Source organism: Neopsephotus bourkii, unplaced genomic scaffold (assembly GCF_033783945.1).
Source record: "Neopsephotus bourkii isolate Nb327-2 ecotype Australia unplaced genomic scaffold, CSIRO-AGI_Nbou_v1 NB_230, whole genome shotgun sequence".
In the NCBI taxonomy this organism is placed as follows: domain Eukaryota; kingdom Metazoa; phylum Chordata; class Aves; order Psittaciformes; family Psittacidae; genus Neopsephotus; species Neopsephotus bourkii.
Window position 1 is genome coordinate 37,023 of NW_026900740.1, and position 21,597 is coordinate 58,619.

Below are 21,597 nucleotides of genomic sequence, written 5' to 3' on the forward strand. Positions count from 1 at the left end.
GATCTAGTGATAACGGAGCACAAGTGGAAATGGTTTTATGTGACTTGTGCCAAGGCATGCGTTAACCCATCTGCAACTGTCCCCCCACTGACTGCTGTGCCTCTTGCTGTGTCACATCTTCCTCTGCGACTTGTTTCCTTCTTCTCTCCTCAGATGCAGTTTCAGTGACACGCGCCTGGTCTGGGCCGTGCTCCCTGGCGCTGCTCCCGGATCACGGCTGCTCGGGGTGAAGGAAGTCCCATGGCAGTGGAAGGTTCCTGTCCCACCCCAGAGGAGGAAGGGAAGGCGACTTGCTGCTGGCGCTGCGGGTTGCGATCAAAAGCTCAGAGGCAGGTTTTATTCCCATTTCTTGGGGATTTTTGATCAGTGGAGTGAGAGAGGGAGCAGCAGACAGAGATTTCCTATTGTTTTTCCATAATGATACTTGCAGGAACATCCAGTTCAGGAACAGCAGGTGCTGTGGCTCCAGCAGGCACTGCATCCTTGCTGCAGATCTCCACCAAAGCAGGACAGTTGTGATAAACCCAAGTTATCTTCAGCCCTGGCCTTGTGCTGTACACCCAAGTCTAACCTGAATGCGCTGCTCTGACAGTGATGAAATCTGAGGTGGAGCCCTGTGCCTATTCTCCACCTGGGAGGAGCACAAGGATGGACCGTTGGGATGAGGTGCTAGAAAACGCTGAGGTTCCAGGAGAAGATTTAGGCACTCCCTAGGAGGAAACTTTCCAAGAAACAGGTGTCTTTAGGTGTTACAAGTGCAAAAGGGGGAGATGCTTCTTCATTTTTTCAGAAATACCTCACATTTGGCCCAGCAGAGGTGGGGCCCTGATCCTTCTTGCAGTTGGGTTTGCTTAGGGCACTTCCCACACAAGCTCATGTTCGTAGATTGAAGGGAACCCTAAATAAGAAGCCTTCAGATAAAACATGAGCCTGTAAGTGGAGGCAGGTTAATCCTGGCCTCATTTCTAGGTCTTAAACTTCTGTAATTCTTGCGATCCCTGGACCTCCACCTACTCTGTGGGACTGTCTCTCTCCCTGCTCGGCAGCCGAGCTCTGATCCCAGCAGAGACTCGATTTGATTTCAGAGCTGTGCCGGATCTCGAGCTGGTTAAACCTTAAAGAGAACAAAAGCCTGAACCTCGGCCCGGCGGGTCCTGGTCCGGCAGCTCCCGGACGCGCCGGAGGGAGTCTGGGAGGGGGAATGTCGGATCGGGGACCGGGGCTCGGGACCCGTTCGGAGCCTTCCGGGCGGGGCCGGTCGGGCCGTGGGGCGGCCCTGGCTGGGGGGCGGAGCCGGGCCGGGGGAGGCCGCGCAGCCCTGGGGAGCGCGGGGCGGCGGGCGCAGCCGGGACACGCACGGTACCGGGAACCGGGGGCAGAGGGGCCGGGACGCTCGCGGGGCTTGGCGCGGTGAGTGCCGGCCGGGGGATGGCGTGGGGTGGGATGGGAGGTGCGGCAGGGCCCCCCCGGACCGCCACGTCCATCGCGGCGGGGGTCCCGCCTGGGATCCGCCCAGCCCCAGGAGCTCACCGGTTGCTCCGGTTTCGGGGAGGTCGGGGAGCTCCGACGGCAGCCCCGGTCCTGCTTGCTCCATCCGCTGGTGACGGCTCCAGGCCCCGCGGGCCGAGCGAGCCCGGAGGCCATCCCGCAAGGAGCCGGGGTGGGGGGGGGTCGATGATGGCGAAGCAGCTCCCTGCGGGGCTCCAGTGGGCTCCACTTAGCTCCTGGTGGTCTGGAATGAAGGTGCTGCCTCTGCGAGGCACCCCTACAGCGGGTGAGGAGGTGCCTTTTAAGGCCACCCCTGCTGTGAGTGGAGCCCAGGGTGGCCCTCCAGGACCTCCAACTGCAGGGAGTGAGGGGAGGCAGAGCAACCCGAGGGCACGGGCAGACCCACGGGGGCCCCGGTGAGCACAAGTGGCTTGTGCTGAGCTCCCCAGATGGTTTTGGCAATGACGGGTGCATGGAGAGCCCCGTTGAGGATGGGGACGTGGTTTTTGGCAGGATTTGTGGGCTAGGCAGCCCAAAGAGGAAGGGTGAGCTGTGACCAGGGAACAGGACAGCAGCCGCAGATGGAGCCTCTTCCGCAGTTGTTCCCAGTGCCGAGCTGCAGCTAGGATCATCTGTGGATTTGGGGTTGGTCCTGGCCCTAACTGGGCGACCACAGGGATGGGCTGAAGTCAGGATGCCTGAGGGTGATGGAGGGTCGATGGAGGATGCATTCTAAAGAACACAGGGAGAAGAGATGGGTTTGTACAGCATCACCCACCATCCAGGCTGAAATGCGGGAATTGCCTGCTTACTTTGGCTGTAAAGGGTAAAACAATATGGGACCCTGATGTTAAAGAAAGGAAGTTATAGCTGTTTTTCAGGTCAGTGGTGTGGCTGGTGGGTAAGGATGGAGGGTTAGCCCAGGGCAGCTGGGCTGCAACTGCCACCACTGGAAGGGCAGTCTCAGACCTGATGCTACAAGCAGCCTGTCCTGGTGTGTAAGGGATGAGAAAGTGAATGAAGGGGAGGAAATCACTTGTTTCCAGCTTCTGACCAAAACCAGGGCCTACTAGAAACACAGTGGCTCTTTCCAGTGGGAAACTGGCAGCTGCCTTTTCTGGCATCATGAGATGTGAGATAAGGGCCGGTGTTTTTTCCTCCTGTAATCAATGCTTTGTTTGGAGATGTTTGGAAATACCTCATGAGCAGGTTCCTTGTTGTAGAGCAGTAGACGGTGCAAACAGCAGCGGAGAGGGCAGCGGGGGCTCTGTGTCACGCCGTGGGAGGTGATGCAAAACGTGTGGCTCCACCGTTGAGCAACTTCCCGTCAGCAGGACACGTCCACGCCACCCGCCCGGCTGTGCCTGAGCACTGTCACACTCCTGTCACTCGCTGTGGTGAAAGGAGCAGGATTTGGCATCCTTGGTCAGCCCCTCGCAAGTTGGTGACACTCTGTTCTTGTCTCTCAGGTATTGGCAGGGTGATGCCAGCTTGATCCAGAGCCATGTCCAGGTACCTGAAGCACTTCACGGTGGTGGGTGATGACCCAGTGCAGTGGAGTAATGACTATCAGAAATGGGAGGAAGAGGAGGAGGATGCTGGGGAGAAGCATCCAGATTCGGAGATCAAGCTGGAGCCCACCAGGAGACATGTATCCTTCCAGGACATGATGAAAAAGCTCTTCAGCTCCCGTAGGTTTCAGGTGAGGCAGAACAAACCCGGGCTGAAGGGAGATGAGGGTGAGATCTGGCCAAACGTACTTGTGACAGAAGAACTGATGTGGGATGGAGCTCGTGAGCAGTCACAGTGCTGCAAAAGAGCGGCTGCTGCCTCTCAGCTGAGCTGTCCCATGGGAACACAGTGCTCCGCAGCTGGTGCAAGTGTTTTCCTGAGCAGTGACAAGCTCCCCAAGACACCCCCTGTACCAAGCACTGGGCAATGGCTGGGTTTGGTGGGCACCCAAGAGTTTTTATGTGGGTGAGACTTTGCAGGAATAAACTCACTGACCCAGAGCTGCAGGAGTGGAAGTGCTGGGTGGGAGCAGTAGAAAGGTCCATCAAGTACAGCCAGCTGAATCGGGGACCCAGGGCATTGAGGCATGTTCAGCTGAAGGCTGTAGTGGCTCCTCTTGCTGATCTGTCTGTGCTGGGTGGGAGTTTATATTGGTTTTTCTCCTCCAACAGATCTTGATTGTCTGTTTGGTCATCCTGGATGCCTTGTTGGTTCTTGGGGAATTGCTTATGGACTTGAAAATCATCCACCCGGACAAATATAATATAACCCCAAAGGTAAAATGCAGGGTGATTTCACTCTCTTTAGTGGTTCAAAGCCCACTAGATGGGATGACTGGGTAAAGCAGGACCTGGACCTTCAGCTGTGCTGAGGCAGCAGTTGCAGGCACACGGATGTCACACCAAGACTTGTGTGACAGCCCCACAGTATGCGGGACCAATCTAGCTCAGTTCATGCCATCCCTGCAGCAGCCTTGTGTTTCCTTGGGCTGCAGGAGGGCTGAATCACTCTCACCACCCTTCTCCCGTCTTCACACCTTCTGGTCCAGTCCACTGACTGACACATGCTCTGGTTGTCCTTTAGAGCAGGAGGCCCCAGCCCTTCCCCTTGGACAGCCAAACCAGACATGCCCTCACATGTAGGAGGTTTTCCAGCCTGCCCTGCTCATGAGCACACACAAGGGTTTCCTGGCCCTAAACTTGCACTGTCTTTTCCCAGGTTTTCCACTACCTCTCCCTTTCCATTTTAACTATCTTCCTGGTTGAGGTGGGGTTTAAAGTCTTTGTGTACCGCCGAGAGTTCTTTCACCACAAGTTTGAAGTGCTGGATGGGATCGTGGTCATCGTGTCCTTCATCCTTGATGTCGTCCTCATCTTCCGGGAGCATGAGTTTGAAGCTGTCGGGCTCCTGATCCTGCTGCGGCTGTGGCGGGTGGCCAGGATTATCAATGGTAGGTGTGAGCTTCCCCTGTTGTATGGGCTGGATTTGCTGACCTTCCCTGCATTACCTGGGCTCATGTCTTTGTTTCCTTTTCAAAGTTATCTCCCAGAGCCCAGGGTCTTGCTCTCCCAGTGGAATTTCTTTGGAGCAGCAATAATCTACTGCTTGTGTTGGTGTGATGCTTCAGTGATGGCTAGCTCTAGCATGGCAGCATCAGGCACATTCCCCTTGAAACAACCTATAATCTGCTCTTGCATCCTGGAGGGAATGGCTCATGTCTTAGGTTTGCATGGTAGGATCCTTTTGGTGATGTTTCAGTAAGGGAACAGGGTAAACCCCTGCCTTCCTGAGTCGACTTTCATGGCAGAGTAGGTCTTGCTACTCTGATGTTCTGCTGTGACTCTGTCATCCCCTGCAGGGATGCTGCAGGGAACATCCTGATCCCACTCTGGATCTTTCTTACCTGGATTCAAAGGGTTTATCATAAAAAGAGGAATATAAATATCCCCAAATCAGATTTTACTGAGTCTGCTGTTGAAACTGTAATTGTTGCAAATAGATGTGAATTCAGATACTGCTGAAGCAAGTGTAGCTGGAAACATCTCCCTTCTCGGGGAAGGAATTTTGGGAGTAAAAAAAAATGTGGCAATGAAATTATCTCTAATTCCTGCATGAAACCTCAGCCTAAGTGCTGTCCTGTGCCTATGAGTCCGTTCTTGGTTAAGTACTCTGCACTTGATGCAGCTCCAGGTCTTGTTAGTTGGAATGAAAGGCAAGGATGGCTGGAGCTGTGTCTTTTGCCTGCAGCCCCCAGCTGCTCTTTCGATGGGGAGAACATCCCTGATCAGCAGAAGTGTCTGGGAAGGGGGTAGATGTGAAAGCAGCTTTTGTGGTTATTTTTAGTTCTAGTGAAAGTCAGAGAGAAACTGAATTTGTGTGCAGCTGTCTGAGCCCCAGGAACCTTAGTGTCTCTTAACATGCCATTTTACAGCAGAAAACCAGTGCATGTACAAGTAAATCCCCTTAATCCTGGCGTGCTCCTGGTTTCCTCCCAAAGCTTTTCACCATGCCAACTTGGAGCAACAGAGGGGACAAAGAAAATCTGCCCCAAGCTTTGGTGTTGTGTGTCTGAGCCCTGCACGGTTCACTGCCCATAGGGACTGGGTTACAGGCAGGTGGGGACTGTTTGATGTTATCAATGCAAATAAGCAGCACCGCTGCTTTGTCTTAAGTAAGGAACCTCGAAGCCCAGACTGTAGCACTGGAAACACAGGCACGCTTCAGTGCCTGCCTCTGTGCACGTTGTTCTGTCAGCAGCCGGAGGAGAGCTCTGCTCGGTAGGAAGAACGTGATGTTCTTGATGCTCTTACCAGGCTATTTTGGTTTTCCCCCCTCAGAAAAGGGTGGGAAGAAAATGTCTTTACTGCAGGGGCTGAGTTCACATGTAAGAACCTCACAGTATTTCGGTAGAAAAGCGACACCTCCACTGGAATGAGCATACCCTTAGTGCAGCTGTGCAATGTGAAGACAAAACACCTTGAGGATGATGTGCTGTGTCCATGTCCTGTTCCACAGGGCTAGAGCAGTCAGCCCCAGGGGTGGACGAGCCTTGTGCCCAGGCTCTGCTGAGGACAAGGCTCCCAGTACATGAAACCAGCTAAAACACAGCCCCTTTTGAGTTTTGTTGTCAGCAAAGCTACCCCTAGTTACATCCCCCCCAGGCTCTGCCAAGGGAGCGAATTCAAATTGAGGATGTGAATGGCAGTATGATTAATTGAGCTCAGCGGCCAGACTGCCTCTTTCCAGCAGGGTGTCGGTATCTGAATCCCTGGGGTGGCTAATTTCAAACCTTCCTCATTAAGAAAAGCACTTGGGAAGGGTGGTTTGGAGATGACAGAACCAGAGCTCAAGAGGAACACGTTCAACTCCTTGAGTACAGACCCAGTGCATTGTTAACCTCCTGCTCGGAGCTGTTTTACATTGTAAAACGAATCCACTGTGAATTGTTTCACAGGAATCATTTTATCTGTGAAAACCCGCTCAGAACAACAACTGTCCAAGCTCAAGCAAATAAACCTGAAACTTGCCACAAAGGTTGAACAACTGGAACACAGCTGCGTCGAGAAGGTAAGAAAACAATTTAAATGAGGTTTACCTACTGGCTGCTCCCCAGGGTGAGCTGCTGGGAACCTTTTGCAAGGTTGCTGCTCTCAGCTTAGTTTCCTCATCAGAAAGTTTTGGGGCTGAAAAGCCGCAGCCCTGCCTGTACTTCCCATAGCAGCTCCTCTTGCAAAGGGATGACGGTTGCCTCTGCCCTGTTGTAGTGAGGTCCTGTTTTACAGCAGCTCAAGATACATTACAGCAGTGGGAAGATCTGTGGGAACCTGCAAAACTATTTTAAGGTAACAGCTCTATGAATGATTTGATTTTTGTCTCCTACAGGAGCAAGAAATTGAAAGGCTTAACAAGATACTAAAACAGCATGGACTCATCAGCGAGGAAAAGTAGGCGGCTGGTTTTCCGAGATGGGAAATCTGCCCTGAAAAGCGCAGTGTTGAAATCTACCAGACTGACCAGCAAGGTTTCTGTGTGTCTTTGCTTTCTCTTGTATAAGTGTTTTCTATAAACATTTTCTATTTGACCACGCTTTGATTAGACCTTGGGATTGCAAAAACAGTTTTGTGGAAAATTAATCCCGTGTCCTCCCACAACAGTGATTTCATAAGACCTTCCTTGCACAGCTGTACAGCCCAGACTGCAAAATAATTTAATAAAGACACATCTTTACAAGCTACAAACTTATGGAAGTACCACTTATTTGAAATAAGTTCATTTTTTCCAGTGATAATGTTCTTTGTTTGTAACATCTTGTAGAAACTGGCAGTACCACTGGTAAGAACCCAGGCTGAAAGGTCATTGCTTCCTGACAAGCTGACCATTCACCACTGGTACATCTCTCCTGTGCCAACCATTCTTTTCATAGTGTTGGTAGTTTCCTCATTTCTGTTGCTGCTTGTGCCAGTTTGATATTTATATAAGGCTTGTTTCAAAAATACCAACACACCACTCCCGTAGTTGACAATCGAGTCAGCACCAAAATAGAGGCCAACGCGTGCCATCTTACGTCAAACAGTGCCTTGTTCTCAGCAGCAGATCTGAGTTCTGATACTGCATTCTCTCATCCCTGCTTCCATTTTAAGTGTCAGTTTGCAGCCCGCTGGGCTATGAAGTTCTTTGTTTCCACAGCTCATAAATCAATGCATTAGAAGAACAGGAATATGTGAGAACAGATGTAGGTGAGTGCGCTGCTGGGAACGGTGAAGACTCCAGAAAAGCCATTTAGAAAATGTGTTCTGAAGGACCAGGCTGGTGTTTGAACACTTTGCAGGTACTAGAAGGTCTCTGTGGAGAGACTGTTTTACAGTAGAATATTCAGTAAGTGGGAATTCTGAAAGGTGTTGACTGTAGCAGGCATCTCCAGTTGATTTCAGCTGGAATGGCCATTGAGCTCTCCTGAAAGCATCACTTAACTGGTCAGATTTGTAAAGAAAGGTATAATTAATCAGTGGTTTGGGGAAAATAGCTAGAAATGTGTGGCTTATTCATCTACAAAAATAGTTAGAGCCTTATCTAATAGCACATGATTACTTTAATTAACAATTTAGTTTTGCTATTCACAGAATAATGAAGCCTACTTTCCTTTGGAGCTGTCCCTTCCCCTCCTGCCTCCACACTGCTCAGCAGAGCAGCCAATGTGCTGAGAGGCTGGTAGCTCTGCATGTGCTGACTGGGCAGACAGAGCCACCAGCAAGTTCAGCCTCAAGCTTTTTTCCTCCTCGCAGAGGTATAATTGGGAACTTTCCACTTAATGCGGGGGTTTTTCTGCCCTAAAGCTTCTGAGAGCCCTCACAAGGATTCACCCTTTCTCTCCTGGGCCATTTTAACCCAGTAGGTTGACAATTCAGAAGCAACTGATGGCTCATCACAGCAACTGGATAAACCTCACTTCTTTAGGAAATGAACTGCAAGTCAGAAAAAGCAGAAATGTGGTTTGTTTGGGGGCTTTTGTACATACTTACCTCAGACAAATGGGAAGAAAAAATCAAAGGGTAACTTGGCATTAATGGTGGGCCAGGCTTTATAGCCTGGCTCTGCAGGTAAAGAAACATCCGTGAAAACAACAGAACTTGTTATAGGAATAGTCCTTTCCCTTCCTGAGGGAAGCTGCAATGAAAATACAAATGGTCATTAGCTTCAGCCTTCTCTTTGTACAACTGCTTTGTTTGTGCTGGGTTATATTCTCAGCTGTTACTTGTAAAAAGTTTGTTTTTTCATATACAGCTCCATGTGTTTTCATGAATGACGTATAGTTTTTTACTGAAGTGTGTTTTGGCCGGGAGCCCACAGTTGTGTTTGAGTTGGAACAGAAACTGCTGGGTATAATAGAGTCTAATATGAAGTGCTACTTTTAGATAAAGGGATTAACTGGGTCACTGTTGCAGAGCTGATACCTAAGCAAAACAAGCCATTATTTTTGTCTTAGGTCCTGTAATTGAATTACATACCTGCTTCAGTGTGGTGGTAGTGATCGTTGCTGTAACATTCACTATTCTGGCTTGTGGATTGACTAGGGATCCATATTTAGTCCACTTCACTTCTATTTCAAGTGATACCGGTATTTGGCATGAACTCTGAAAAGTGTTATAAATTCTCTCATTGTCTGACTCATACAGAAACAGCCACATCAATTATTCATGTTATTAAACTGGCAGAATGCCCCCACAAGGCTGGCTCCAGGAGCTTCCCAGTACTCCTACATCATGCCTGTGCCCTGGACTGCTGCCTCTGCAGGCAGCACAGGCATTGCAGCCTTGGCTCAGGGACGTCCCAGCAGTTTCACCATAGGTGACAAACTGACCCTGTAACTGCACTTCGAGCAGGGCTGTTCTACCTGAGGCAGGACCGTGACTCTCAGTGATAGTGCTGAGTTGGTTCTTTTTAGTAGGAAGACATATTTCAGCAGAAAATCCTTAGCTCTGTCAGGGCAGAATTTTGAAGCCTACAATCTTAGGTATTTTTAGGTATTTCTTTGTGACCTGTCAAGTTTCTGGTTACAGAAATGATTCACTGTTTAGTTGCAAAAGCCTGTTAGAAATCTATATGCAAGCTGTTGCTGAGGGCGTGCTGCCATTCAGCACGTGCCAAGCAGCACTGCCTGTCACCAACAGCAGGATCTGTGCTGTTGGGAGGAGAAGGACTAGTACAGAGGATGTTAGGAATTAATGTAGTGTTTGGGTCACTCAAATATACTGTTTCTGTGCTTTAAAGGATTCTTGCTCTTACTCTAACCTGATATAAGCACCAAGGACAAGCACTGATTCTGTTACTTTGCTCTTTCAACCATACCTATTGTGCTTCATCCCCATCTGAAAAGCAAGACTCTAAACTGGCTAGAACTCATTCTGTACCTAATATGTTGCCCTGATTCATAACTGAGAAGCCTGGATAGCAGCTTGATTAAAGGTAAACCCTGTCTTCTAGAGCAAGAGCTAAACTCCTCATTTGTGACTATCCCAGGAAGTCTTTCCTCCAGTTTGTCTCTGCATTTTTTTCCCTGTAGGTCTGTATTTTTCCCTGAGAAGCCCAGGCTGATGCTGCAGTACATGTACAGGTAGAGGTCTCAGAAGGGAGGACAGCAAGAGTGAAGGGGACAGTGGTAGTGGTGTAACTTTCACCTGTTCTGAAACATAGAGGTGAGTTATCGGCACCCAGTCGAGGACATCCTGGGCTTGAGAATTCCCAAATGAGGCCACGTAGTCAGGGAAGGTTTGTCCCTTCAGTAGATCCAGGAGGGCCTGAGTCAAAGGCTGGCATTTCATAGCTGCTGTCATTCTTCCAGGGAGAAAAAAAAAGAGATGCATTAAAGCAAAATCTATCAGTTTGGCACAGCAGTAATTTCTGCTTGCTCTCATGTGCTGTTCAAGCCTTCTGGCTACAGCTGCTAATGAACTTTTCAAGAGAAAGACCCTTGTTAATTAAATGACATTTTTTGTAATTAAATACTCCGTTCCCAATCCTCCTCCAGCTGTATAAATGTCCCAGGACCTGAAACAGATCCTAATGGAAAGGGTTGTCAGTAGGTTTAAAAGCACTAAATAATAAAAGAAATGGCCTCTTACCGTAACTTACAGCCTGATATCATGTTATAACCAAATAACACGGGGGCTCTGGCTCCCTGTGCCGCCAGACAGTCCTGGGTGGATGTACTTTGCAGGATGGTAAGTTGACTGTATTTGTTAGTATTTTGAATGATGCCAGATGTAACACACAGTTAAAGGGAAATGCAGTACTTGATGTATATTGTGAAGAAAGAATCCTCAGTCATATCTTTAAAATATAGCTGAAAATGCTACAATAGCTCAAGATTCCTCTTACACTGTGAAGAAGCACTGGAGTGTACAATGAAGGTCTAAATCTATCTCACTAAACAGTCTCAGGAGACTGCAGTCAGGACTGAGTCATAAGCTACTTCTAAAATACAGCCAAAAAGCACACTTTTACATTGGGTAAAGAACAGATAATATATTATAGATGTCTGTGCTAGAAAGTGTTTGTGAGGATGGACCAGCAAAAGTGCTGCAAATGTAATTTCACTAGGGAAAGGATATCCTTGTGGCCGGAAGCCTGCTCTTACAGGCAGTCCCACAACATAACCAGGATTACCACTGAGAGGAACTGGTATTGTATTTACCTGCAATGCAAACATACGGTTATTAGTTTTCATCCTGTACTGAAATGGCTAGAAAACATAGAAATATTTCAATTACTTTAGGATTATTAAGGATTGTCCAAGGATTGCCTTGGAGAGTGATAGTGGTAAGCTGGTAACAGTAAGCTTGTAGCAATTCTCTTAACATTGGTGCAGGCTTTTCCTTCACTGGATACAGTTATAGAGTCACAAGATGCATCTTCCAAATGTGAAAACCAGACTTTGGAGGCCATTATTGCCCAGTTCTGCAGTGCTACCTCATTTGTGTACCAGGGCAGGTTATATTTTACCTTGCTGCTAACAACAGTTCCAATTCAAGTTTAATAAGTTTTGTAATTAAATGTCTTTCACCAAGTCACCCGTAACATCTCCAGCAGTTACCTGAGTAAAGCTTATTTCGAAGCTCTGCTCTATTGAAAGTGCTTCTTTGTTAATTGCCCCCAAGACAAAAGCACCAGCTGCTTCTATTATTTCTCCTGCATCTGTGTATGTAATGTGATAGCTCACCTGAAAATTCAACATTTCAGATATTAATTAGAATAAATACGTAAGAGGATGAAACTAGAGTAAAGGAATTTAGAAGTATGCAAGTATTTTTCCTTTCTTCCTTGCTTAAGTAACTCTCAAGTACACAGTAAAGATACACTATAGCCTCTAAAGGCTGGAGCCTCTTCAAAACTGGCTTCTTGGAAAACCTCTTCTAAGCATAAGGCCAATGTTCATTTAAGGTTAAAAGCTGAGATGATGTGCACTGTGTGTTCCTGTCTCTCTGTCACCACTGTGCCTGAAGTCAACATCTCCCAAGCATAATGGAGAGTCTAAGCTCATTTTATTGTCTGTTATGCCATAGACACGCAGTCATAATAGAAAAGGATTTCATCCTGTCTCCATGTTATGTTGCATATAGTTATTAATTTGTTGCAAAACACTCCCTTTTATCCCAAAGTCAGCGTTTCTCCTGTCACATTTGCTTGGGAGATGTCAAATACATGGAAACCGTGCAAGGCCCTTCTCACATCTTTGCAGTTTGGGACTCAGAAGTGATTTGATGCACACATGCTTTCCATCAAACATGAGGAGAAAAAGAACTGTCATACCTACCCCAAGAACTACATTTATGCACAGTTCATCCAAAATCATGGGGAGCCTGAGGACATCGCTATCATTAAGTAAAGTCCGCATTCCATTTAGAGACTGGACAACTATGGACTGGACAGAAATATTCACCTGAAAAACAAACTCATGTCATTTCTGAGTATTGTGTAGAATTATTTTTGGCTTTTTTTTTGTATTGTATTTGTGACCCTTCTGGGTTCTATCAACAGTCCTCTGAACAACTACTATATTACATTCTGGTACCATATTTTTACTGTAAAGATTAAGGATAAAGTCCCTGTTCTGATGAAGTCAGTGAAAAAAGCTCCCACTGACTATAACCGAGTAAGAATTTTTCCCCCAGCTCTTCCCACTAAGCTAGAAGGATACTCACCATCTGACTTGACTTGGGCACCTAGGGAAGAATAAAAGAGCACATTTAAATGACAGCAAACATGACTTAATACAAGGAGCAGCTAAGTAAAGCAGTTAAGGCTTAACTGCTTTACCAGTTTAACTCTCTATCATTACAATAACTTTTATATCATGGAAGTTATTGGATATACACTACAGTAGTGTGAAAACAATGGCTGCTGTTCATGGCTAGTAGGCAAAAGCTTATACTCCAATCCTCTTTTTCCTCTGACAGTAACTGGAAAATGTCTTAGTGACTTCCATCAGTTTTCCCTCAGACCTAGCTAGACTACATCCCCAATAAACATACAGTGCATTCGCCCAGTAATAGATAAATCCAGTGTTTCCTTTGGAACACTATTTGCAACTCAGAACTAAGAAACACTGGAAAAGTCTATTTGCATCAGAAAGGTGATGACTGTTATTGTGCCTCATAGCGTTTGACCCATTGAGGGCGTCAGAGAACGTTCCTACTGCAGCTCTCTGCAACACCTCTTGTAACTAACCAGAGATTGCCAGTTCAGGAAGTCTGCCAGGCTGTTCTTTCCCGAAGGAATAAAGAGGTTTTGTTGTGCCGTTCTGACAGTAATAAGTCCATAGTTTCACAGTACAATGAAATGAGAAACAAGTATCCCTCTTGTAATACAGCACATGGACATGCACTGTTGCCCCACAGGAAAATTTCCACTGAATTTTCATGGAAGCACAGAAATGTCAGCCCAGGTCATTAGTCATATTTATGTAGGTACACCTTGAGGTACAGCTCAGCCATCAGAATGCCCCTGGATCTGCTGGACAGGCCAGGGGAGAGAGCAGAGATTAAGTGCCACAATTACCAAGAGCTTCATATCCCTCAAGCTGCCCAGCCTGGCAGTGAGTTTGGGCTCATGGAGTTTCTGAAGGAACTGCTCTACCAGTCCTCTCACCGGGGGCTCCCCGGGTTTCTGCCGTCTCTTTTGCCAGCAGCTCCACCTGCTGGCACTGGAAGGGCTCCCTGCTCTGCCCTGTCCCCAGTACCAAGTTACTTTTCTGTTGTCGCACCCATCTTCAGCTCCCTTTGGGAAGGGGAACTTCCTACAGACCACCTCCAGCATTTACTCAGCGCTCCAGTTCTTGCATCTGATCCTTCCTGAATGTCCAACGTACTTTGGACAGAATTCTGGCCTCTCCTGAGCTGGGCTGCTGTCACTGGCAAGCAGCACACGGGTTCTAGTGAGAAAGGGGAATTCACCTTTGAATTCAAAAACATTCATCTGCGTGGAACTTGTCCTGAGGCACCGAGAACGTCAATTCTGGGTACACACAGAAACACTCAAGGCCCTTCTGAGGCAGAGTGTTCTCCAACTGTTCCCCAGCAGGATGACCAAAAGCTGGCATCTGTGTGCAACAAACGTGCTGATTTTAATGAGGTCCTCAACAAGCAGGAGAATGATCCCACCTGTGACAACATGAACTATTTAAGGGGCTTTCCTTTCCTGTTGAAAGGGGATTTATTTCTACATAAGACATCATCTTCCACTTCAAAAAGGAATGAAAAAGTAAGCTTAGTTTTGAAAAATAACCACAGGCTGTATTTGGGAATAGGCTGGATACAAACAAATTTGCTCTCAGTGGGGTAAAAGGCCATGTTGTTGGAGGACTATAAAAGGAAGGCTCAGTATGCATGTACAATACCTCACTATTAAAAACTGAGGTGTGTAAGAAAGGTGTATCTACGCAGAGGATTCAACCTTACAAGTTCTTGTTTAAGTACAAAGGTTTCTCAACTTGTTAAACCTCAGACTCCTTATGCACTCTGGTAACAGGCTTCTTGGAAGAGCTTGAACAAGCACAAAAGCCTAAAGCTGCTGCCACTGCAGTAAGCACAAGTTTAGCAACAGGCTTGTCTCTTCAAGACCATTATTTTTGTTGGCCAAGCAGAGCACAGTAAATGCTTCTGTTATCAAAGCCTGAAGTAAAAACATTTCCCAAGGCTTTCTGTAGAAAAGTCCATTGCGCAGGGAGCCGGTTTTTCCCAAACCCAGTAAAGCACCATACCTTTTAGCAAATAGAATTGACTTAAATCTGTAGATACAAATGATATGTTATACCAATGGTCAGCTGTATGACTGCTACAAATCATACTCACTGCTAAAATGCTGGAGTTGATGTAGAACAGCATACTAATTGCTTGAATGTCGTCACATTTTTCCACACTTACTGATCTAATGCATTTTGTAGCATGGTTTACTAAAAACCCTGGAAAACAGTCACAAAGTATTACTGAGGGAAGTTAAAGAGTAATTATAAAAAGCAGAAATGAAAATCTAAGAACGTCAAGTATAAGTAAGTGTAATTCCTATTGCAGGTAAGCGTGTGAGCTATAAAGACTGATACTTTCTTAGATTCTGCAAAAGTGCCAAGACAAAACACTACTTTTTAACAAGCTTAATAAAAAGAAGCTTAATAAAGAAGCTCAGTAAAAGCCAGCTGAAAATTTATTACTTCAGTTTTGAGATCTTACGAGATTTCTTCATTTCACAAGAGACTTCAGTTTTCTTATGGTCAGCATGATTGTTATGATACCATATTTAATAACAACAGTGGGGTTTGGAAACTGTGTGTGTTTGGTTGTGGCTTTTTCTTTTTCCCTCCCCCTCTGCAGAGGGGAAAAATCTGTGTGAAAGATTAAAATGTAGAGCTCAAGCCTGCAAGTCTGCCTTGACTTGCATTCAGGCTGTGAAAGGAACCTCAGAGGCATCTTACAAAGGTTGCCCGGTTAGGTCTGCCTTTGTGTAATACCCTCTTCCCTCAGGGTGTCACCCTTGTGCTATTCTATTAAACCAATTATGCCAAAGAGGATGTTTTATTGTTGGATAAACACCCCATTAACAAGATTCTCAAGGATTTACATATCTAACTTTGAATGTGTAACATAGATGCAACACAATTTCCAATCTATGCCTAAAAATAAACCCAGAGAAGTGGAAACATGAACAGTTTGTTCATTAATCCCTATCTGAATTTACATCTCTGTGTGTGCCAATTTACTGACTGATTAAGATCAAGTCAGAGCAGAACACTCTAAAGCAAACGAAACTTGAATTCAAATGCAGTTTCTAACCTGCAGGATTTTCATCAGAGCACCAAGAGGAGACCACAGGACTAGGCAGTCTCAGGAATGCATCCGCTGTCTGTATAGGAACACCATACTGTCAAATAAAAGAATATATTCCATTGTACAGGTATGCTTCAGTTCTAGTTCACTTTTTAAGTAAGCCAGCACAAAATGCTACACTTCTTATTTTTACATTTCAATATTTAAAGGCCAAGATAAAGTTTGTCTCTTCCAGAAGAACTGCATGTTTTTAAAAGCAGGTGCAAACAATGCTCAGTTCAGTCTAACACTAATTGCATCAGATCATTATTTACCTGGTATCTGTAAGTTTCATTTGCGTCAGACAGATTCTGATCATCTGTGTTCATGTCCCAGCTCTCAGGCTCAGCACTGAAAGTAGCACTTCCAAAGTGCTTAAGCAATTGATCAAAATTCTCAGAAGTAGGAATTTCAGGGGAACTGAAGGTGAGTGCTTGTTCATCTGTCAAAACATTTTAAAGAATAGGAGAACTTTGGGGATAAAAGATACAGAAACAGCATTTAATAACAATTTTTCTTTCTGGAATCATTAAAAACTCAGTGATAGAAAAATACCAACACAGCTTTTCTCCAAGAAAAGATATTTTATTTAAAAGAAAACCTAAGCAGTATCTTAACCCATTATTTCCCCCAGGTCCATGAAAGCACAAACTTAAGGAAAAAGTTAAGTCCCTTACTTTCAAAACCATGGTTTCTAGCACCCTATGTTCCAAAACAAAGACTTGTCAGTTAGTGTCTACAGATCCCATGTCAAGTATTCAGATAATTTAATTCTGTATGTTAGTTAAGAGAACACAGCACAGATAACTTCTTCCCTGCGAGTCACTTCAAAGCTGGGCATAAAGGATTTGTACTACTGGTGACCATTATATAGTTACAGTAACTGATCAGGAAGGAGTTTCCCATAAGACAACTTTAAATATTATGATGATAAATTATTTAAAAACAAATAAACCCCCCAAAACAGTATATTTTTTTTCCAACAGAGAAACTAAGAGTTAGAGATGTTTTATCTCCACAGTTTCACAAGTGAAAGGATTACAACATAAGGACAGTGAACCTAGAGAACAACCAGTTTTCTGACAGGTTTAGTTAGTTCTAATTTTAGTCTGTTTCTAGTATCTAAAGAGCTTACAAAAATAACACCACAATGCTTAATATTAGCAACAGTTCTTACTTACAGTTTGTAGCATGAATACAGAAAATACTGGGATTGACTTGGTCAATTAATTTAAATACTCTTTCTGGTGGATTTGCTTCAACATCAAGTGAATATATGGCAGCTTTCTGACTACACAGACGGCTGTCACCTCTGCAAGCAATAATAATAAAATCAGTGACCTACTTCAAGTGAGTATTGACCATATTTTCAAGTTCATGTATTTAGGCAGCATCAAAAAAAGCATGAGATTATTGTTTTAACATAACGTACTGCAATTGTTTCTCCTTTGAAGGCTTATATTGTTTTGGACTGTGTGCTTAGTAATAAATAATAGAGAATTCTCCAACAGCATTTATCTAGTAGAGGAAACATGAAGAAATGTAGGAGACAGAGCAGGGGAAAGGGGAGAACCTGACAGTAATAATACTAGAGCTAAAATGAGAAGTTGGATGGGATCCATGTGGTGTGAGACACCACAAATGCAGAGCACCCCACACTATACACAGCTCAGAAACACTTTTATTTATACAACACAAGTGGGAAGTATGACCTTTACGGTGATGTGATGGCATGCAGACCAGAAAAAAGGGCAGTTTTGTGAATACTGGAATAATATTCACTTGGGGCAGGGAGTCCTACTTGAGATACACATAAAAGAAACGGCAGAGACAGGAGGGTGAAATAACTCACCCCAGTCTAACAAAGTATTTGTAGATGTGCCATGGGCTCACCCACAGCAGCCCAGAACTGTAGCAGTGAATGTGCCAGTTCATACCCTTAAGAGCACTGGTGTGTCCTACATGCCAGAAATAAAAGATGATGATTCCTGTGAAACTGGTGCTGAGGCAGGGTTAAAACAGTCAAGGACAGATACTGAGGAAGTGAAATGCCTTTTTAAGTATGGAGTTAAGCTCTTCCATGAGGTAAAGCATTTGTTAGTAGCATTCACATCCTAAATCAAATGCCCTTTCTCTGCTGTTTCAGAGGCCACATCGCCTCTTACTTGGGATCAGTCAAACCCTTTCAATAACTAACACAAGTACACTGATGTTTATATATCTAGATGTAAATAACGAGATCCACAGTCCTTGCAGTCATTGAAAATCCCATGGATTTTCCTGTAAAAGAAACATTTTACACAAAAGACTTTGGGAAAAGAAACACAACTTCACTTTATGCATTTCTAGTTGACAAAGACAGAACAGTCACCCGAGACAATGAAACTGTCACTCAGGAAGGCACTGATTAGACCTTTCTGATATCTATAAATGGGAATCAGTAGTCATTGTGTGCAAGAACAATAAGAACCCATGGTCTGGGATGACTGCTAATTCAAATTTCAAAGCACCAAGAATAAACCCCAGTGTTCACATTGGCATGACTTATGCAGAAGGTGGGCTGAAGAGCTGTACTTTTTGTTCTGAAAAGTCACCAAGAGACTTTTTTACATTACAAATTTGAAGTGAGCTTTCTTAACTCCTTTTTGAGGAGATGAAATTGGGTGAAAGTGGTTTCACAGAGACTGTAAATAGCAAAGAAATAATTATTGGCATTAATTTATTGATATAATGTTAGATTTCACTGTTTCTAATGTGACAGACTGGCAGTGAGGCAGCAGGTTGGGATGCTGACTTGTAAAATAAGGACCAGAACAATGCTCAAACTTGTTCATTAAGCCCTGAGTTGATCAAGTTTCTATCTGATATCATAAACCATAATGAAAGAGGTTACTGATAAATTGCTGATGACCAAAGGGGGTGACCAGATGGTCCCATGGTATCAGCTTTAACTCCCAGACACTGCATTGTATTGATTTAAGTTTAAAGATGCATTATTCTTGGCCCAACAGAAGACATCACCACTTAAGTGCCCATAAACAAGGAAAGAGGAGAAAAGCAAGGAGCATGAGTTCAGAAATGAGGGAATAAGTCAAAGAGAAATGGGTGGGAGGACAATTTGTTGTTCTACTTGGCTGGGGACAAAAGTTTCCAGGCCTAGTGCAGGAAGGACTGGTCAAAGGGTAGGCAGGAATTAGAATGGAGGGGGAGAGTGGACAGGATTTGTTAAGAGAGAATAGAGCCCTTACAGATGCATGCAGCAAATAAACAAGATTTTATTTCATACAGCTGCTTATGCACTTACGTGACCACAGGAACTGAACAGGTAGTGAAGAGGCTGAAATCTGCTGCACTGCAATCAGGGTCACAGCAGCAATTCACATCGCATTGTGCCACCAGCAGGTCACAAACACACAGCTTGGCAACTGATGGGGGGGGAAGATTGAAATTAGAACTGGAACTTTACACATTACAGCATGTTCCCCAACACTTCCATTCTTCACCTCGCCTCATTTCTCACAATGGTCCAAAGTCTATATCCAAATTCATGTGTCCTTTTTTAAAGTGATTTTCTAAAGCCATCTTTTCTGCTACTTAGCAAATCTATGTGGGATACAAGAACAAAACCAAGGGCATACTAAAACCTGGTGCTATGTTCCCTATGAAATCAAGAAAGCAATGTTATAGGAGTTTCGAAGGTATGAAAATATACCCAGCCCTGCAGAGGGGAGAAGAGATACAAACAAGGCTCACTTCTTGCTTGTTCAGCTTATTGGGAAAACAAACAAAAAAGGAAACATTTTGATAGAACAGTAGGATGTTTACAAGTATTGAGCATGTCCCAAGGTCCAGTAATACGTTTTCCTGATGTGCCAACATAACCATAGTTGACTTTTTCTCCTCTCTCTTTAGATACTGTGAAATATTGTAATGATAGAAAGTGCTACCAATACTGTAAACTGTCTCGATAAAATACAGTTGGCAACCTCTTAAACATTCTTGGGGTTTCGAGTTTATAAATTCAAAGAACAGCTATTACTCTACTGAAGTGAGTTTGAGAGCTGGTATTCTGTAATAAATCCTGATTTAAGAACAACAGATTGAAGACAATTAAGCCCAGTGCACTGCAGGTAAGACATTCAAACAACATTCATTTTCGTAACTAATGTTGCTTTTATTTTGACTCTTGCCCATTTCTCTATGGCCTCTCGGATGTTCTCTGACCATCTGAACAGTATCCAGGTATTTCCTGGAATCTCTGATGCTCTGACTGTTCCGTTCGCTGAGTTTAGTGCTGCAATCCTTAGCTCACCTCGTAAACAAGGTAAGTTTAAACACAGATGATTAGATTGGGAGGTTGTATTTCTGAGATCAGAGATTTAAGTCTCTTTTTCCCTAAGGAAGGGTACACACCGGGACATGTTTAATTTGGCAAGTAACCCAGGCAAGCTGAACACTTGGCAACAACACTGGGAAAACGAAAGCTAAAGTATACCTGCCGATTAGGAGCCAGTAGGAAACAAAACAACGATCTGTGATGGATCTTGCCATAGCATCACTATAAACGCACAGAGTTCCGAGTCTTGGAGCATACTGTGTGTGCAACCAGCTCGGTTTGGAGATCTCCAGCACACACAGGGTGAGCCTGGGTCTCCTCTGCCAGGCCAGGCTGTGCCCCGTGGGATCAGAGCAGGGTGCTGGGTGGGCAGGGGGACCTGTATCCTGGCTGTGCATGCCAGGCTCAGCGTACCCAGTGGCTGTGTAGGGATACTGTAGGGTTGTATACCTGCCTGAGGAAGCCCTGAGCCCCGGCTGGACTGGGGTACTGCTAGAGAGGGGTGCTCGGAGCAGAACTGTAGCACAGCCCCGGTAAATCCCCACGGAGAAGCAGGTTTCCCTTGCCCGGCAATAGCCGCCAGTGCCGCGCAGAAGCCCTACAGCACCCACCGTCCGTGACCGGAGCGGGCCCTCTGCGGGTCCGCGCCGGGACGGCCGCGCTGGTCTCCGGTGGCGCTCCGGGCTCCGCGCTCGGCTCTGCTGCCCGGAGCGGCGGCGGGAGGAGGAGGAGGAGGAAAAAGACCCCGAACCCCAGCGCCGCCGCCATGATGGGCGCTGCTGGCCGCCCCTAGCAACGGCGTGGTTGCTAGGGAGCGCGGGGCATCACGGGAAGCGCGAGTTCCCGCCCTCCCGGGGCATGACGGGAAGGAGGGAGGGGGTCTGAGGTAGGGGGGCTGGAAGGGGGTAGGGTTGTGTGCTCTGGTGCCATGGCGGGCGGCGAGGGGAGGCTGGGTCGTGTTTGGCTGTTGCTTTCTGCTGCTCTCAGCCCCATTCATCGCAGGGAGACCTGGGGTGAGGTAACACGCTGGGCCTCTGCCTGTGTATGGCCTTCTGTGAGGCCACTCTGCTCACCTCACCTCACCTCAGTGCCGCCATCATGGTTGCCTCAGGCACCCACTCGTGCCACCCAGCCCCGTCAGAAGCCGGCCAGCGCGGCTGTAACTTGGGTGTCGGTGGCCCTCGGTGCTAAGCCAAGGGCAAGAGGAAAAGGTGTAAGTTGTAGCAACCAAAGCATTAGCCATGTATGTGGTTTGGGCAAAAGTTCTGGAAAGCCATACGCAAAGGTGGGGAATGGCCGCTTGTGAGCTGTAAAATCTTACATTTAGTGTGTTTTTGCAACTTTTTAGTAATCTGAAGCCAATTTTTAAAGTCCATTTAATGTCTCCTTTAGAAAATGCCATTTCTC

General features: G+C 45.8%; 2 protein-coding genes and 1 long non-coding RNA gene across 6 annotated transcripts; 2 read left to right on the plus strand and 1 right to left on the minus strand.

Moving 5' to 3' along the window:
* The first annotated feature begins 1,269 nt into the window (after nucleotides 1–1,269).
* On the plus strand, nucleotides 1,270–7,239 carry HVCN1 (hydrogen voltage gated channel 1). Of its 2 annotated transcripts, none has more exons than XM_061344515.1 (6): nucleotides 1,270–1,410; nucleotides 2,958–3,190; nucleotides 3,672–3,776; nucleotides 4,219–4,450; nucleotides 6,455–6,567; nucleotides 6,883–7,239. In XM_061344515.1, exons 2-6 carry the CDS (start codon nucleotides 2,993–2,995, stop codon nucleotides 6,946–6,948), a joined length of 714 nt encoding a protein of 237 aa, XP_061200499.1. In that variant the 5' UTR covers nucleotides 1,270–1,410; nucleotides 2,958–2,992; the 3' UTR covers nucleotides 6,949–7,239. The 2 variants fall into 2 exon arrangements, with proteins under 2 accessions (XP_061200499.1, XP_061200498.1); XM_061344514.1 differs by lacking the exon at nucleotides 6,883–7,239 and adding an exon at nucleotides 6,783–6,872.
* On the minus strand, nucleotides 7,158–21,059 carry TCTN1 (tectonic family member 1). Of its 3 annotated transcripts, none has more exons than XM_061344507.1 (15): nucleotides 20,802–21,055; nucleotides 19,159–19,279; nucleotides 17,036–17,166; nucleotides 16,130–16,296; nucleotides 15,822–15,909; nucleotides 14,847–14,956; nucleotides 12,699–12,719; nucleotides 12,311–12,436; nucleotides 11,591–11,716; nucleotides 11,107–11,191; nucleotides 10,620–10,758; nucleotides 10,176–10,332; nucleotides 9,006–9,131; nucleotides 8,520–8,664; nucleotides 7,158–7,953 (listed from the first exon to the last, which is right to left on the minus strand). In XM_061344507.1, the coding sequence occupies exons 1-14, from the start codon at nucleotides 20,956–20,958 to the stop codon at nucleotides 8,521–8,523; spliced, it is 1,698 nt and encodes a 565-aa protein (XP_061200491.1). In that variant the 5' UTR covers nucleotides 20,959–21,055; the 3' UTR covers nucleotides 7,158–7,953; nucleotide 8,520. The 3 variants fall into 3 exon arrangements, with proteins under 3 accessions (XP_061200491.1, XP_061200490.1, XP_061200492.1); XM_061344506.1 differs by having other exon boundaries at nucleotides 7,158–7,970; XM_061344508.1 differs by lacking the exon at nucleotides 9,006–9,131 and having other exon boundaries at nucleotides 7,158–7,970; nucleotides 20,802–21,059.
* Nucleotides 10,097–20,783, plus strand: LOC133207533 (uncharacterized). Its single transcript, XR_009724068.1, has 4 exons — nucleotides 10,097–10,193; nucleotides 15,828–15,942; nucleotides 17,038–17,204; nucleotides 19,887–20,783. It is a non-coding gene; the product is annotated as an uncharacterized LOC133207533 (long non-coding RNA).
* Nucleotides 21,060–21,597: the final 538 nt, after the last annotated feature.

Coding starts and splice junctions, on each gene's coding strand:
- HVCN1 (XM_061344514.1), top strand. CDS start 2,993: ATGTCCAGGTACCTGAAGCACTTCACGGTGGTGGGTGATGACCCAGTG. Junction 3,777..4,218: donor AATATAATATAACCCCAAAG/GTAAAATGCAGG, acceptor GTCTTTTCCCAG/GTTTTCCACTACCTCTCCCT. Junction 6,568..6,782: donor AACACAGCTGCGTCGAGAAG/GTAAGAAAACAA, acceptor CCTGTTTTACAG/CAGCTCAAGATACATTACAG.
- TCTN1 (XM_061344507.1), bottom strand. CDS start 20,958: ATGGCGGCGGCGCTGGGGTTCGGGGTCTTTTTCCTCCTCCTCCTCCTC. Junction 17,167..19,158: donor TGTTCAGTTCCTGTGGTCAC/GTAAGTGCATAA, acceptor TATTGCTTGCAG/AGGTGACAGCCGTCTGTGTA. Junction 9,132..10,175: donor ACCTCTATGTTTCAGAACAG/GTGAAAGTTACA, acceptor AACACTTTTCAG/AGTTCATGCCAAATACCGGT.